This window comes from Tachyglossus aculeatus, chromosome 6, assembly GCF_015852505.1.
Source record: "Tachyglossus aculeatus isolate mTacAcu1 chromosome 6, mTacAcu1.pri, whole genome shotgun sequence".
NCBI classification, from domain to species: Eukaryota; Metazoa; Chordata; class Mammalia; order Monotremata; family Tachyglossidae; genus Tachyglossus; species Tachyglossus aculeatus.
This window is the reverse complement of record NC_052071.1, coordinates 51,016,561-51,033,099: the sequence shown is the minus strand read 5'-3', so window position 1 is coordinate 51,033,099 and position 16,539 is coordinate 51,016,561. Positions and strand designations below refer to the sequence as shown.

Genomic DNA, 16,539 nt, shown 5'->3' with positions numbered 1-16,539 from the left:
GGCAAGTGGATGACAGGTGATGTCTAAGAATAGATCCTATGCCCTTGATCCCTCCTTAATGGCCAGGCCATTGTTCCTTAACCCAATAAGCCGGCTTCCGAGTTGCACCGGGTGTCTCATCTCTGATTGTGTAATTGTAACATCGAACCTTATCGGCAACCATGTCCTGACTCAATGGCTGAAGCCATTACTGTCTTTTGTGCACTTGTCCTGCCCCACATGCAGATCCTCTTTTCACTAAGCCCATTTTCTTCTGTAATGAAACCCCTAAGCATCTTCTCACAGAGTCTGGAGAATGGCATCCCAAGTTTTTGGAAATACCCATCACTACGTCACGTCTTTGTAACTGGGATCCCCAGATGGGTGCGTTATGCAGACATCGTCGGTGCTTTCTTTTCCCACCTTCCCCACCTCTGAAAGGGCAGCTTTCTCCCAAGCTATAGTGTGATCTCGTGCCCTCAGTGACAGAAGAATGGAATTTCTGAAATGTTCATCATTTGCTTCTACCTCAGTTTATCTCAGCTTTGCCCTTCCTTTCCGCCCAAATGCCCATAACCCTGATTCAAAGAAGCAGCGTGGCTTAGTGGAAAGACCATGGGCTTGGGAGTCAGAGGACATGGGTTCTAAACCTGGCTCCGCCTCTTGTAGCTGTGCGACTTTGGGCAAGGCAGCTTAGCTTCTCTGTGCCTCAATTACCTCGTCTGTAAAATGGGGATTACGATTGTGAGTCCCACGTGGGACAACCTGATAACTTGTATCTATCCCAGTACTTAGAACAGTGCTTGGCACATAGTAGGCACTTAACAAATACCATAATAATAATAATTATTATTATTATTCAAGCTCTCATCAGCTCTTGAGTAGATTACTCCTTAGGCATTCACAGTGGCCTCTCTGCCTTGATCATCATTCTGCATTCCTCAGCATACATCTTTCTACTCCTCCAGTAACTCCGAATAATTGGTTTCAATCAATTGTGCATTTCCTGTATGCAGAGCACTGTACTAAGTCTTTGGAAGAGTACAATAGAGCAGAGTTAGCAGATACCTTCCCTGCCCACAAGGAGCTTCGTTCATTCAGTCGTATTTATTGAGCACTTACTTTGTGCAGAGCACTGTACTAAGCACTTGGAAAGTACAATACAGCAAAAGACAGACACCAGGCCAGAGGTAGGACATGGGCCAGGGGTCGACGGCGGGGCAGGTGAGAACGAGGCATAGTGAGAAGGTTAGCTGCATCGGAGGAGCGGAGTGTGCGGGCTGGGATGGAGAAGAGGAGAAGGGAGGTGAGGTAAGAAGGGGCAAGGTGATGGAGTGCTTTGAAGCCAATAGTGGGGAGTTTTTGCTTGATACGGAGGTTGATAGGCAGCTGAGGAGGGAAATGACATGCCCAGAACGTTTCTTCTCTCACGCCCATGCCAAGATCACCTGCTCACTGTTCCTCACACTTGACCCTCCTTCCCTTGAATAATTTCCAACCCCACCACAGCCGACTTTAGCATGTATTAACATGCTCTCTTCCTCCCTTCAAGGCCCTACTGAGAGCTCACCTCCTCCAGGAGGCCTTCCCAGACTGAGCCCCTTCCTTCCTCTCCCCCTTGTCCCCCTCTCCATACCCCATCTTACCTCCTTCTCTTCCCCACAGCACCTGTATATATGTATATATGTTTGTACATATTTATTACTCTATTTTACTTGCACATATCTATTCTATTTATTTTATTTTGTTAGTATGTTTGGTTTTGTTCTCTGTCTCCCCCTTTTAGACTGTGAGCCCACTGCTGGGTAGGGACTGTCTCTATATGTTGCCGACTTGTACTTCCCAAGCACTTAGTACAGTGCTCTGCACACAGTAGGTGCTCAATAAATACGATTGATGATGATTGATGATGATGATATTGATTTACGTACTTTTTTTTTGCTTATTTTCTTTCAGCTGTCTTTCTGCTACCATTCATAGCTTTGTTGTCTCTCCTCTTGTAAATAATTTGTGTCTGCCTCTATCCTTATTGAGTTTTAAGGTCCTTGAGGGCAGGGACTATGTCTTAGCATTTGTTGTATACTCCCAACTACTTTTAGTCCTCAGTAGTCCTGGACACCTAAGGAAGTACTCAATAAGTACCTTTACTGGCCTGAATGAACAGAAAAAACTCAATTATTCAGAGGGAGATCTTTGGTTTCTAGACTGTAAGCCCACTGTTGGGTAGGGAACACCTCTATATGTTGCCAACTTGTACTTCCCAAGCGCTTAGTACAGTGCTCTGCACACAGTAAGCGCTCAATAAATATGATTGAATGCATAAATGGTGACACTGAGGGTGAGTCACTTATTTTAACAATCAACTTTGGAATATTTGAACTGCAAAAAAGAATTGTATTTTAAAGTATTTCTTGGTCCATTACAAATATTACCTGTATGGCTTTTCCAAACAATTTTACAGTTTTACAAAAGAGTGATTTAGCATCGGTCTTGTTAATGGCAATTTTTATTGAACAGAGCTTCTTTCAAAGGTTTTAAAATATTCCTCTGGGCTTTTATTTATTTTTAAGCCACACTTCCTCAATCTGATCAAAAGTATTTGGGTCTGAAGGAACAAATATCATTGAGAATAGGAAAAGGCCACAGTTTTAATGGAATTAAAATGTTCAAAACTGAAGGTATTTTCTTGAAAGATAAGGCGAATGATTATATGTTAAATATCAAATCTCAATATCTGTAAATAGGTATATTCAAATAAGGAAATATTTTTGTGATACCTATGACTAAACTGCGTCTTTCTGAATACCCATGGATCATCATCATCATCATCATCATCATCAATAGTATTTATTGAGCGCTTACTATGTGCAGAGCACTGTACTAAGCGCTTGGGAAGTACAATTTGGCAACATATAGAGACAGTCCCTACCCAATAGTGGGCTCACAGTCTAAAAGGGGGAGACAGAGAACAAAACTAAACATACTAACAAAATAAAATAGATAGAATAGATATGTACAAGTAAAATAAATAGATAAATAGAGTAATATTAATCATTCACTCCTTCATTTTCGTAAATAATCAATAAAATCCACAAGAACGTTCAGCTGTTTCTCAGAAAGAGATTACTAATGATGTCTGCTTAATGCACCCACAAAAAGCATTGTGCCCTATGGGATAGAGCATGGGCCAGGAGTCAGCAGGACCTGAGTTCTAATTCTAGTTCCTCCATTCATTCAATCAATCGTATTTATTGAGCGCTTACTGTGTGCAGAGCACTGTACTAAGCACTTGGGAAGTACAAGTTAGCAACATATAGAGACGGTCCTTACCCAACAGCAGGCTCACAGTCTACTTGTCTGCTGTGTGACCTTAAAGAAGTCACTTTACTTCTCTGTGCCTCACTTACCTCATCTGAAAAGTGGGAATTCATACTGTGAGCCTAATAATAATAATGGTATTTTTTAAGCACTTACTATGTGCCAGGCACTGTAATAAGTGCTGGGGTAGATACAAGCAAATCGAGTTGGACACAGTCTCTGTCCCACGTGGGGCTCACAGTTTCAATCCCCATTTTACAGATGAAGGAACTGGGGCACAGAGAAGTGAAGTGACTTGCCCAGGGTTCCAGCAGACAAGCAATGGAGTGGGGATTAGAACCCATGACCTGCTGTCTCCTTGGGCTCTGGCCACTGAGCCATGCTGCTTCTCCCCTATGTGAGAGAGAGGGACAGTTTCCAACCTGATAAGCCTGTAGCTAGCCCAACACTTAGTACAGCACTTGGCACATAGTAAGCACTTTGCAAATAGCATTAAAAAAATCCAGTTTTATTGTACACATATGGGCAGTAATGCCATCATTCTTTTAGCTGCCCTGCACACTCCCTGCCATTGTAGCATAATGCTTACTTGTTTGTGGGTTTTTTTTTTTTGTGCTGGGAAGCTATATTATTGAACTGGGTAGTTCAATATCACACATTCTAATCTCCCTAAACTTAGTACAATTTAGTTTATTTGGTAATACACCTCTGTATTACTAGAGTTGATAATTTTGCAAAATGTGAGGTTCACAACAGAGATGGAGAGGAGAGTTACTATCTGTCAGGAAGGATAAGAAGTGAAATATAGGAAAGTGATTTAATCTCAGTACTGCAGTTTTATAAAATACAATTTGCTTTTCCCCTAGCACAGCAGAGTTTCCAGCCGATAACAAGGTGCTGAATTAATAAATCCATTGCAACTATTGAGATTTTTGCCTTAATAACATAACTAGTACTGGGCATTAAGAAGAGTTCTTTGCAGTTGATTTCTCCTAGCAGAACTACAATCCCTAGTACAGAAAAATATCAAAATCATAATTGACTTTCAAAAGGGAATCAATTTCAGCATCACAATCGAGTGTATTTTCCTTACAAAACCTTGCATCTACCCCAATTTTGCTTATTTTCAAATTTGGAAGGTATTTCAAGATCCCTTATATTTTCATTACATGTGCTTAACTCACATTACAGTTAACGGGAGTTGTGAACCTACGTTCAAGCTGAATGCCAACTCCTTAAATATTTCTGTCTCCTATTAGCATTCTTCTCTTCTGCCACCACTAACCCCTATCATCTAGGTTCCCACTTTCCTTGCATAAATTTATTTGCATAAAATGAAGGATTTAAATTGCACAGCAAAACTGGTTTCTTCTAAGCATTTCTATGTCACTGAGATTAAATCAAATGCTGGAATGATATAATTACTCTAATGGATTTCATGACTAACTGTCTTCTAGATGTGTTAGTATATAACAAGGAACTATGTTTGGGGGGGGAGGTGTTAAATACATGAAAAATAGTTTGAGGGTGGCAGAATTTTAGTAAGATAGGAAGTTCAATTTTGCAACAAATACTACCTCAGATTTTAGCAGCGGCAGCTGTCTCTGAATCTTAGTTGGCTAGGATTGAAGTTCAAAATAACTAGAAGAGATATCGGTGGAGTCTACCCAAGAATAATTGAAGATGTTGCCTTGGTTGGGTGGTTTTGACCCTGCCACCCAAATGAAATGTGGTCAGAAATGGGCCTAAAAGGAAGTCAGCGGACAGTGGAGGAGAGATGCAGACCTATAGATGCATACCACGCCTGAGTCTAAGCCTAATTATCGGCATTCAACAGAATTATATCTTTGCGATTGTTCCTCTGAGAACTGCCCTGCAGCTTTTCGGTAGAAATAGTCTAAGGTAGAGTGGGGAATAAATTCAAAATATGAGTGTGAAATGAAAGCAAATTTGAAACAGGGTGGTTGTTCAGCAAACGAGGCAAGCCAAGTGGATGGACTCACTCCTTCATTAAGCAAAGCGGCCGACTCGAGTTGAAGTCATGAATCCCTTCTATTGCCAAGATCAAGCAGCTTGCGATATTTGCCCCCCGTGGGAAAGTACGGTCCAGTTGGAGGTCACTGAGAGCCAGTCCTCAACACCTGGTACCCTTCAATGAGCCAGGCAATGACTGAGAACAGGAACTGAGGAAAAATCCAGGAACATTCAGGGCACAGTTCCACAAATGCCCAATCCCAAATGGCAGGAGACAACACACAACTGAAGCCCAAAGTCTCACAGGCTACTAGAATAACTCGTCAAGAACATCTTCACCAGTTCAGATCATACCGTCCTTCCAGGGATAGCTCAGTTCCCAGGGCCTCAGAGAACATTTTCTCTGTTGAGGGAGAAGGGAAATGTAAACTCTTACTCTATCTAAATTCTGCTCCTTGGGGCACTTTTGAGATCAGGGCGCTTATAAAAGACCCTAGAAGGAAAGATTCACACGGCTGACAAGGTGAGTCCAAAGCTGTTTTGCTTCTGTAATCTGAGCAGCCTGAGTTTCCTAGACCTGACTTGCCCCTATGAAATTTTCAGTGGCATTCACACTCCAAATACTGATTTATTTTTGATCTGTAATGTTTTTGTTCTTCAGGGTTTGTTTTCCAAGAACTAATAGCTCTCATCATGCATAATATTAGACGTGGTTTTTAAACTGAAGGCTCTAGACTGTAAGCTCACTGTGGGCAGGGGTTGTGTCTGTTTATTGGTCTGTTGTACTCTCCCAAGCACTTAGACTGTGCTTTTAGACTGTGAGCCCGCTCTTTTAGACTGTGAGCCCACTGTTGGGTAGGGACTGTCTCTATATGTGCCAATTTGTACTTCCCAAGCGCTTAGTACAGTGCTCTGCACATAGTAAGCGCTCAATAAATACGATTGATTGATGATAGTACTGTGCTCTGCACACAGTAAGTGCTCAATAAATACGAATGAATGAATATATATATATGCATACAGGCAGGGTATATAGTAAGACGCAGAGCAGTTCCTTGCTGAGCTTACAATCTAGTGGGGAAGACAGACAGATAAAGAACTTGCACAATAGAAAAACATATAAAAATAAGAACACAAGTGGCTAAGTAACCCGGCAATTTGACTATTTGTAAACCACGTGAAGGACCCTAGCTCATTTTAAGGCAGTAAGTGGTAATGCTCCTGGCAGATAAACTTAGCACCATCTTTTCTTCGGTTCAGGGGAAATTCTCTTGAAGAGCAAACAGATGGGCAAGTGTCTCTGGGGGTGAATGAATAATGGACAGAGACGTACCAGCCCAACTTTTGCAATCACATCTCTACCTGCTCAAGCGGTTATACATTGTCCTCTGTCGGAAGTGCACTTGGGCAGAACCTTAATTGGAAACTCCCAAGCCGCAACCTTGCAAGGGCTTTTAAAATCACGCTTGTCATGCTTTATGTATGACATCGGCTGACAGAAAGAGATTTGGCACAGAGATGCACTTTCTTTGCCTTCTTCCAGAAGAGTCAAACGTGATCACAGTAAGAAGGATATGCAGTCGCGGGCTATAACTCGAGTTGCAAGTCGAAAACTTTGTTCCATTCGAGTATTTATTTCATGGGAATTCAGGAGCTGTTCTAAAGTGGGTTTAATGTAGTCAGTGCAGTTAGTACCTTGGCCTCAGGTGCAGAGGCTTTGAGCTCAGCATGGTGTCAGTCAAGCCTTAGATAAAACACAAAGATTTGTGCACGTGCCGCAGTGAAGCAGCCTTGACATTTTAAGTCTGCTAACTCACTCCACTAATATTTGGAGGCAGACTTCTTGTATGTCTATTTTATGCAGGGTTGACTGGCTTTAGAATATTTCCCTCTACCCCAAGTTTTCAAAGGCATGGTGGATCTGAATGTGTCCATTTCCCCTGAACTTTTATGGTTAAAAAAGATGCTAGATATTCCTCCCTGTATACTCACTAAAGAAAGCACCAGAGATGCCAATTCAGTGTCAGCTCTTCATTCATATGCATTGTCATATTTATTGATCACTTACTGTGTGCAAAGCACTGTTCTACGTGCTCGGGAGAGTTCAGTATATCAACAAACAGACACAGTCCTGCCCACAAAGAGCTCAAAGTCTAGAGGGGGAGATGGACATTAATATAAATATATTCATAAATCATATACAAAGACAGTGCTTACAATAGTGATCTATTCTAAAGACAGCTCCAATTGGCCTTTTTTCCTCCTTAATAATAGTAATTGCGGTATTTAAGTGCTCACTGTGTGCAAAGCACTGTACAAAGTAAATGTTGGCATAATTACGATGGCATTTATTAAGTGCTTGCTATGTTCAAAGCACTGCTCTAAGCACTGGGGAGGTTACAAGGAGATCAGGTTGTCCTACGGGAGGCTCACAGTCTTAATCCCCATTTTGCAGATGAGGTAACTGAGGCACAGAGAAGTTAAGTGACTTGCCCAAAGTCACACAGCTGACAGTCGGCAGAGCCAGGATTTGAACCAATGACTCCTGACTCCAAAGCCCATGCTCTTTCCACTGAGCCACGCTGCTTCTAGGTAGACACGAGCCCCATTTGGGACAGGGATTATGTCTGGCCTGATTATTTTCTGAGTAAGAGAGCTAATGGATATTTAATCCCAATTTTACAGATGAGAAAGCTGAGGTGCAGAGAAGTTAAATGACTTGCCCAAGGTCACACACACAGCAGGCAAGTGGCAGAACCAAGATTAGAACCCAGGTCCCCTTACTCATTCCAGGGATCTTTCCCCTAGGTCATGCTGCTCTTCAAGTTCCTTCTTCTTCTTTTATCCTCCTGATCAATAATTCTGACTGGATATGAACTAAAATGGAGGCTCTGTCTTCGGTGGAGTCCTGACAAACAGGGCCTAATACTCCTTCGAATGGGACCCCTGTATATATGTATATATGTTTGTATGTATTTATTAGTCTATTTATTTTACTTGTACATATCTATTCTATTTATTTTATTTTGTTAGTATGCTTGGTTTTGTTCTCTGTCTCCCCCTTTTAGAGTGTGAGCCCACTGTTGGGTAGGGACTGTCTCTATATGTTGCCAACTTGTACTTCCCAAATGCTTAGTACAGTGCTCTGCACACAGTAAGCGCTCAATAAATACGATTGATTGATTGATTGACCTCAGGAGAATCCTGGGACCATAAGACCATTTTATGTCCAGGGTTTTGTTATCACTCAACCTGGTTAATGCTTACTTGCTTCATTAAAAAAATGGCCAGGAGGAGGATGTGGTAAGTAGGTAGACATGACGATCAGAGAGGTTCCAGGGCATGTCATGTCAGTCCACGCACTGTTAGTTCTCTTAAATTTTTGGCAATTGGAGGTGAATGTTCTGCAAGGAACTGCACACTGTTTGGTTTGAGTTTTCCCCCTAAGTGGATCTTGTGGGATGCTCTGTCTTTAGACTTTGGTTCTGAATTCTTTACATCCTTTTTACATTTTATGTCTCCAGCCAGCCCTATTATTCCCTCACTTTCATCTTCTTGGGAAAAGGGAGGAAGGGAAAAGGGGACATCTCCTTCAACCCAAAAATAAATAGCTTTAGCTTCAAGCACTTTCCACATTTTTCTCGCTCACCCTCGGTGAAGACTAGAATATTTTCCTCCCTTCAAAGCCCTACTGAGAGCTCACCTCCTCCAGGAGGCCTTCCCAGACTGAGCCCCCTTTTTCCTCTCCTTCTCCCCATCGCCCCCCTGCCCTACCTCCTTCCCCTCCCCACAGCACTTGTATATATTTGTACAGATTTATTACTCTATTTTACTTGTACATATTTACTACTCTATTGATGATGTGCATATAGCTACAATTCTATTTATTCTGAAGGTTATTCTGTTGTCTGTCTCCCCCTTCTAGACTGTGAGCCCATTGTTGGGTAGAGACAGTCTCTATACGTTGCCAACTTGTACTTCCCAAGTGCTTATTACCGTGCTCTGCACACAGTAAGCGCTCAATAAATACGATTACATGAATGAATGAATAGAACGAATCTCAACCAGTTCCTCACAAAAACATGCTTTCTGTAACTTAGGGGATTCAGTAATTACTTCCATCCAAATCTCAACCAAAGGGAACCTTCCTTAAGATGGGAGCAATCTGAAGTGAGCCTCTCTAGCTTCCTTTTGTTCTACTTTCAATGATCATTGAAATGCTTCTTGACTGCCCCAGCTGGGAAAGCAATTGTTTAAAATAATAATAATGATGGTATTTGTTAAGCACTTACTATGTGCCAAGCAATGTTCTAAGCACTGGTAGATACAGGGTAATCAGGTTGTCCCATGTGGGGCTTACACTTTTAATCCCTGTTTTACAGATGAAGAAACTAAGGCACAGAGAAATTAAGTGATTTGCCCAAGGTCACACAGCAAACAAATGGTCGAGTGGTTTTAGAACCCAGGGTACCTTCTGACTCCCAGCCCAGACTCTTTCCATTAAGCCATGCTGCTTCTCTAAGCGGTTCTTGTAAGCGCTTAACAAATATCATCATCATTATTTAAAATAGCCACCTCAAATCTGACATTAGTAAACCACATCATTTAAGGCCACACTATTCAACTTCTCAACTGCCGCAATTTCACCCTCCATCTCTTCCTAACTACTGATAGTTCAAAGGCTAACATCCTTTAGAAGCACAGGATATATAAATGAAATTAATAACAAGACTATGAGGGGATAATTGGCCTTCTAATTTTCCTATGAGTCAGTTTGTTGTATCTAAATATGGATAAAAGTTTGCATTCTCCAGAAAAAAACCCAAAGACATGCTATTCCAGCCTTCTGTCCTGGAATTAGGCTTTAAAAGGAGATTGCCTTTAAATGGGTCTCCCCATATGTCTGGCGTTTTTGAATCTGAATCTTTCCATAAGTCCCATAAGATTTTAGACTGTGAGCCCACTGTTGGGTAGGGACTGTCTCTATGTGTTGCCAACTTGTGCTTCCCAGGCGCTTAGTACAGTGCTCTGCACACAGTAAGCGCTCAATAAATACGATTGATGATGATAAGATTAAAAGTTAATGCCTTCAAGCTTTCCCATGGTACCAGGAGTATATGCCTGAAAACTCAACAGGAAACATTGAAAGGAAGGATTATTGATTAGTTGAGATGAGTTTGTCTTTTCATTCTTCATCCCCAGAACACCAGGGTTAATTGCAAATCTCTTTAAGGGTCTTGCCCGAAACTAGATGGAAAACCTTTCCAGACCATTCTCCTATAACTCATGTTTCCACCTGGGTAGGATGTGGAGAAAGAAGAGAGAACATATTTGCCTGGATAGCTTGCAATGGATGTAACACTCTAAAAGGATGCAACTTCTGTAGTCTTGGAGATCTGACTCTATTTGTAAGGTCTCTTTTGTTGGCTACTAAATGAGAGAAAGGGCTCACTGGTCTGAACCAGGCTATTTACTAGATCTGAAGTCATTGGTTAAAGATTGATGGATGTTAAAGGAATGTCCAAATTGGCCCATCACCAAATATATCATCTCCCCCTTCTAGAGTGTGAGCCCGTTGTTGGGTAGGGATTGTCTCTGTTGCTGAATTGTAATTAAATAATAATGATGGCATTTATTAAGCGCTTGCTATGTGCAAAGCACTGTTCTAAGCACTGGGGAGGTTACAAGGTGATCAGGTTGTCTCACGGGGGGCTCACAGTCTGAATCCCAATTTTATAGGTGAGGTAACAGACACAGAGAAGTTAAGTGACTTGCCCAAAGTCACACAGTTGACAAGTGGCGGAGCCGGGATTTGAACCCCTGACCTCTGACTCCAGAGCCCGTGCTGTTTCCACTGAGCCACGCTGCTTCTCAAGCGTGCTGCTTCTTGTACTTTCCAAGTGCTTAGTACAGTGCTCTGCACACAGCAAGCACACAATAAATACGATTGAATGAATAAGTGAATGAATGGAAGAGTCTCAGAGAACCTAGGTTCTAATCCTGGCTCTGCCACTTACTTACTGGGTGACCTTCAGTGAGTCACTTAACTTCTCTGGGCCTTGGTTTCCTCATCCATAAAATAGCGATTCAATACTTACTCTCCCTCCTACACAGATTGTGAGCCTGATGAGAGACAGGGACTTGTGTCTGGCCTGATTATCTTATAACTGCCTCTGTGCTTAATACAGTTTGGACACATAGTAAGCGCTTAACAAACACCGCTATTATTATTCATTCATTCATTCAATTGTATTTATTGAATGCTTACTGTGTGCAGAGCACTGTACTAAGCACTTGGCAAGTACAACTATGTGCCAAGCACTGTTCTAAGCACTTGGGTAGACACATGGTAATCAGGTTGTCCCACATGTGGCTCACTTCCTTAATCCCCATTTTACAGATGAGGTAACTGAGGCACAGAGAAGTTCAGTGGCTTGCCCAAAGTCACACAGCAGACAAGTGGTGGAGCCAGGATTAGAACCCCCATCCTCTGACTCCCAAACCCAGCCTCTTCCCATTAAGCCACGCCTCCACCCAAGTGCTTAGTACAGTGCCTGACCCACAGTAAGTGCTTAACAAATATCATTAATTATTATCATTGTTAATCCCTCTGTACAGTGCTCTCTGCAAAGTAAACATCTAGTAAATACCATTAGTATCACCCTGATCAAGAAAGGAGATTGTTGCTAACTGTGGAACTCAAACTCAGCCCTGTGGCTGCAGCATTAAACTTCTTGGAAGTTTATTTATTTATTTACTTATTTATTTTACTATTTTTTAGTTATTTAACTTATTTATTTATTTTACTATTTATTTATTTACTTTACTATTTATTTACTTTACTATTTATTTATTTTACTACTTATTTATTTCACTATTTATTTATTTATTTTACTTATTTATTTCACTATTTATTTATTTATTTTACTTATTTATTTTACTATTTATTTATTTATTTTACTATTTATTTATTTATTATACTTGTGCATATCTATTCTATTTATTTTATTAGTATGTTTGGTTTTGTTCTCTGTCTCCCCCTTTTAGACTGTGAGCCCACCGTTGGGTAGGGACTGTCTCTATATGTTGCCAACTTGTACTTCCCAAGCGCTTAGTACAGTGCTCTGCACACAGTAAGCGCTCAATAAATACGATTGATTGATTGATTGGAAGCAAACGTCCTCACGTCTTTATTCGCATATTTGTCCCAGGCAACATTTAGATCTGTTTGAAAAGTCTCTTGGCAGTCGGCAGAAGGCACGCTCTGAAGCTAACGGTATTTTGGGTTCTTTGTCCCTTTTTGTCTTCCAGACAACAGACGGGTACCTTTGGAAAGGTCACGGTCCCGCCAAAATGGAGCTATCACCTCCGTCTGATTCCCCGCTGCCCAAGAATTGGAAAACGGTTGGTTTACTTACATGCCGACGTTTTGAGAAGAGTTACAGGTGCACTCAAACAATGGCGATGAAATGAATTGGGACAGAGAAGAGCCCAGGCTGGATCAATATTATGTATTTCTGAAAACTCTTGCAAAAGAAACCCCGTGACTATATTAAAAGGAACACAAATGATCAAGTTCTGTCAACAGTGTTTTCAGTGTAAGGATCTGTATCTTGTGTTATCTAGTGTTACCTGCTGATGAGAGAAGTGAGATAAATCTGAAGGAGCTGGGACTTCTAGGAAACCTTCTGTATAGGGTTTGTTTGAGAAACAAGCAAATAAAAAAAAAAATCCAGAAAACTTACTAAAAAATGCAGTGAAGTCAATACGGGTCACATGAGGTAGAATTCTCCGTTGCTGAATATGTTCTACATAAAAGGAAAAATAGGACAAAAATATGCATATTAATGAATGCTGATCTGGGGTTGATACCTCGCACATCATAAGAGAAGCTATTTGTGTAAGCACTGAATAACCCCAATCAAGTTATTTAGTCTCTAATGGAAGCTGAAGCCGGTGGATTCCTCTACTTTGGCTGCAATTTAACCTTTTTTTACCAATCTCAAATTTCAGTAGGCTAGTCCAGCTACTCATCACTGCTAAAAATGAACAGTACAGTAGTACCAAAGTTAAACAGCATCAGTTCGCAGAATGTGTTTTTAACTTTATTTAAAAGGGTATTTTCTAATTATGCACTTATATTATATATACTTTATACAGATACTTTATACAGATATTTTTGACGAAAAATTGTTGCATTTTAATGTTTATCCTAAGGATGATTCTAAAACAAAATTTGATGACCTTTATTTAGATTTTAGAGACAAAAGTAATTGATTATGCAGCTGTTCTTGTTCTTTCTGGTTTTTATGTGACCTGGTATTCTCCCTTCTCCCCACTCCGGCCCCCATGGGCATTCCAAGAAATGAAACATCTGTGTCTTCTGTCAGGGCCCAGGGCAACAGGAAAGTCAATTGCACCAAATGGCTATAGCTCCCAGAAACATTTCTTTCCTTCTGAGATGACCCTGTTACTAAGCTAGGGAGAAACTTTGGATCCACTCTTTCACCTCCCCTCCCTGCTTCTAGGGGTGACCGAATGACTTAATAAAGCCATCCACAAGGACCACTGAATCCCTAATAAACCCATCATCAGGAACCTACCGTCATCTTCATCCACTTCACGTTCAGGAATCGGAAGTTAGAATGGAAACTTTCCTTGACCATCTGGTGCGTGGCATTTTCCTAGATATACACTTTAATAGACTTCCTGGGTTATTAACAATGTTTCTAAAGTAGTTTGTGTTTAAATTACCTCCCAGTGGAGCCCTCACTTAGTAAACAGTTCCTCTGGATTTCTAGGGCCGTCACCAAAGTAAACAGCATGAGAGATTTTTTTTTCTTTTAAGAAAGGATTTTCTGACTCATTGGACTGTGCTAAACTACTCGCTATTACCCCTTAAGTTGAAAGTGACCTTCTTCTCATCTTCGTTGTGCAACAGTCTCATTAGTTATTACAGCACTTACCCTTCAAACTGAATTTCCTGCCTCAAATATATATATATATATATATATATACACATATATGTAATATAGATATATGTGTGTATGTGTATATACATGAACACACATACACGTGTGTGTTTGTATAATTGCATGCCTGTTTTCTCTAAGCTAGACCAGAATCGGAAAAAAAAAAAAGCTCAAATTCTTTTAGTTTGGGGCACTAAAAATGATGCATGCTTCCATAGATAAGAGAGTTTTTGGGGGCAATTAGAAGGATAAATGCTGGATTATAAAATCCAATTTGTACTGGAGCAAAACAGGCAATTGACATGAAGAAAAGCAGCTTGCTCTAACAATGGAAAATCACCATGTGAAAAAATTTAAGCAATCAGCAGTTCACAAACTCATTATTTTTAAAGGGTATTGTTTCTAAAAACAAAAAAAAAAAAAACCCCAAAAAACAAAATGAAGCTATAGCTTTCAAGGCCCAAGTTTGACAGTAAAGCCAATGGAAAAATCATCATGTGAGAAAATGTTAACAATCAGCAGTTCACGGATTTCTTATTATTAAAAAAGGCGATTGTTTAAAGAACAAAACAAAAGCTTTCAAGAAAAGAGTTCAACAGTAATTCCAAAATTGTAAACTTATTGTTAGATTTTTCCATTTGTGTTGTCCTTTTTTTTAACATTTAAAAACTTTGTATCATTTATTGGGCATATCAATTTTACAACACAAAAGCATCTTTAAAAGAGAATTGTCCTTAGATGACATTAATTTATGTAAATCCAGGGTGTTTGTATTGAGAATTCAATTTCATAAAATCTTTTAAGAAAAATTCATTGATAGGGTTACTTTCCATCGCTTGCTAGCTTTTAAGGCTGTATGGAATGATCTGCCTTTTAAATGTTTTAACCTGACAAAGTTTTGTCATTCATCTTACTGTCAAGATGGGCAGCTGGAAATGGGTAGGTAGAAAGTGGAAGTGTAGCTCCTTTCAGTAATGAATTGCCTTAGTTTTTAACAATTGAAAAAAGATGAAGAAATATAAAAAATTATATATTTGTATTGTGAGCAAACCCAAATACTTTCCCAAAACATTAAAAACCTTTCAGGGTCTTTCTGACGAACTTCAAGGTTATTGCTTCACTCTGCTCTATTGGTCCAGTTCTAGGCATATTTAGATTGAGGCGTATCACTAAGGAAAAAGAACATTTGATATACTAACCGTGGAAGCAAATACATGATGACATTGGAGTTTTATACTGAGTACATTAAATGCAAAGACATGTTGTAGGCACCGCTGATGCAGATTTTCTGCAGAGTGCTCAACAATGCATAACATATTTCAAAATGTTTACTGTTGCCTGCACAACAATGGACAGTCATTTGTTGTTCTTCAAAGTGCATTCTTGGCACTCGGTATAACTTGCAGTTGTCTGTAAAACTGGTTTTATTTCCTTAGGCTCCTCGCATGCGTTCGTGTTGTTAAATGAATGATGATAGCAAGTGTTTCAGTATTTCTGTGAAAGCTTGAGTGGCCAAGCAGTCTGAATCCAATGCTGAGCACCGTTTTCCTTGGCCCTGGTGAAGGAATGTTTGACCATCTGCCCCTCTGTGGCCCAGAAGGTCCATAATTTAAACACAAACTACCTCTGAAATAGAGGGGTTAACAAGCTGACTTTAGACATTGGTGAATATCTCAGGTGTAGGGGCACGGATTTTGAGAATGTCCAGCCTACTGAGTCACCTAGGATAGCACGGTATTTAAGTTGTTCTTATTTCAGCTACGCAAAACAGATCCTGTTGCAGCCACATATGGCTTGGCTATGTTTATGTAATATGCACTTCCTATTCAATAAAAAGAAATACTTATGTACAACAGATACTGTGTTTTTGCAGCTCGCCAGTGTCTCCTTATGCAAACCTGCCCAGTGAAATGGATTTGTTAAATATCAAATAGTCTCTTGAGAAGTTGAGAAGAGTAGTTTCTTGAGAAGCAGCGTGGCTTAGTGGGAAGAGCCCGGGCTTGGGAGTAAGGGGTAATGGGTTCTAATCCCAGCTCTGCCACTTGTCAGCTGTGTGACTTTGGGCAGGTCACTTAGCTTCTCTTTGCCTCTGTTACCTCATCTGTAAAATGGGGATTAAGACCGTGAGCCGCACTTGGGACAACCTGATAAACTTGTATCTCTCCCAGCGCTTAGAACAGTGCTTGGCACATAGTAAGCGCTTAACAAATACCATCATTATTATTATTAGTCTCTGAAATGTGGGAATGTTGGGTTTAAGTCACTTAATCAGCACTCTACCCTCTTCCCTCCTCTT

At 40.4% G+C, this 16,539-nt stretch overlaps 1 protein-coding gene across 4 annotated transcripts in view; it reads left to right on the top strand.

The window, feature by feature from the left end:
- Positions 1-16,539, top strand: part of DIAPH2 (diaphanous related formin 2) — a 786,157-nt gene that overhangs the window by 749,704 nt on the left and 19,914 nt on the right. For 3 of the 4 annotated variants that reach the window (XM_038747822.1, XM_038747820.1, XM_038747819.1), the window contains one exon: positions 12,583-14,297. The exons of the other annotated variant lie outside the window; for it this stretch is intronic. In XM_038747822.1, the coding sequence (XP_038603750.1) occupies positions 12,583-12,647 (65 nt within the window). In that variant the 3' untranslated portion in view covers positions 12,648-14,297. Of the gene's footprint in view, positions 1-12,582; positions 14,298-16,539 lie in introns of those variants that run through there. 4 annotated transcript variants of the gene reach the window in all.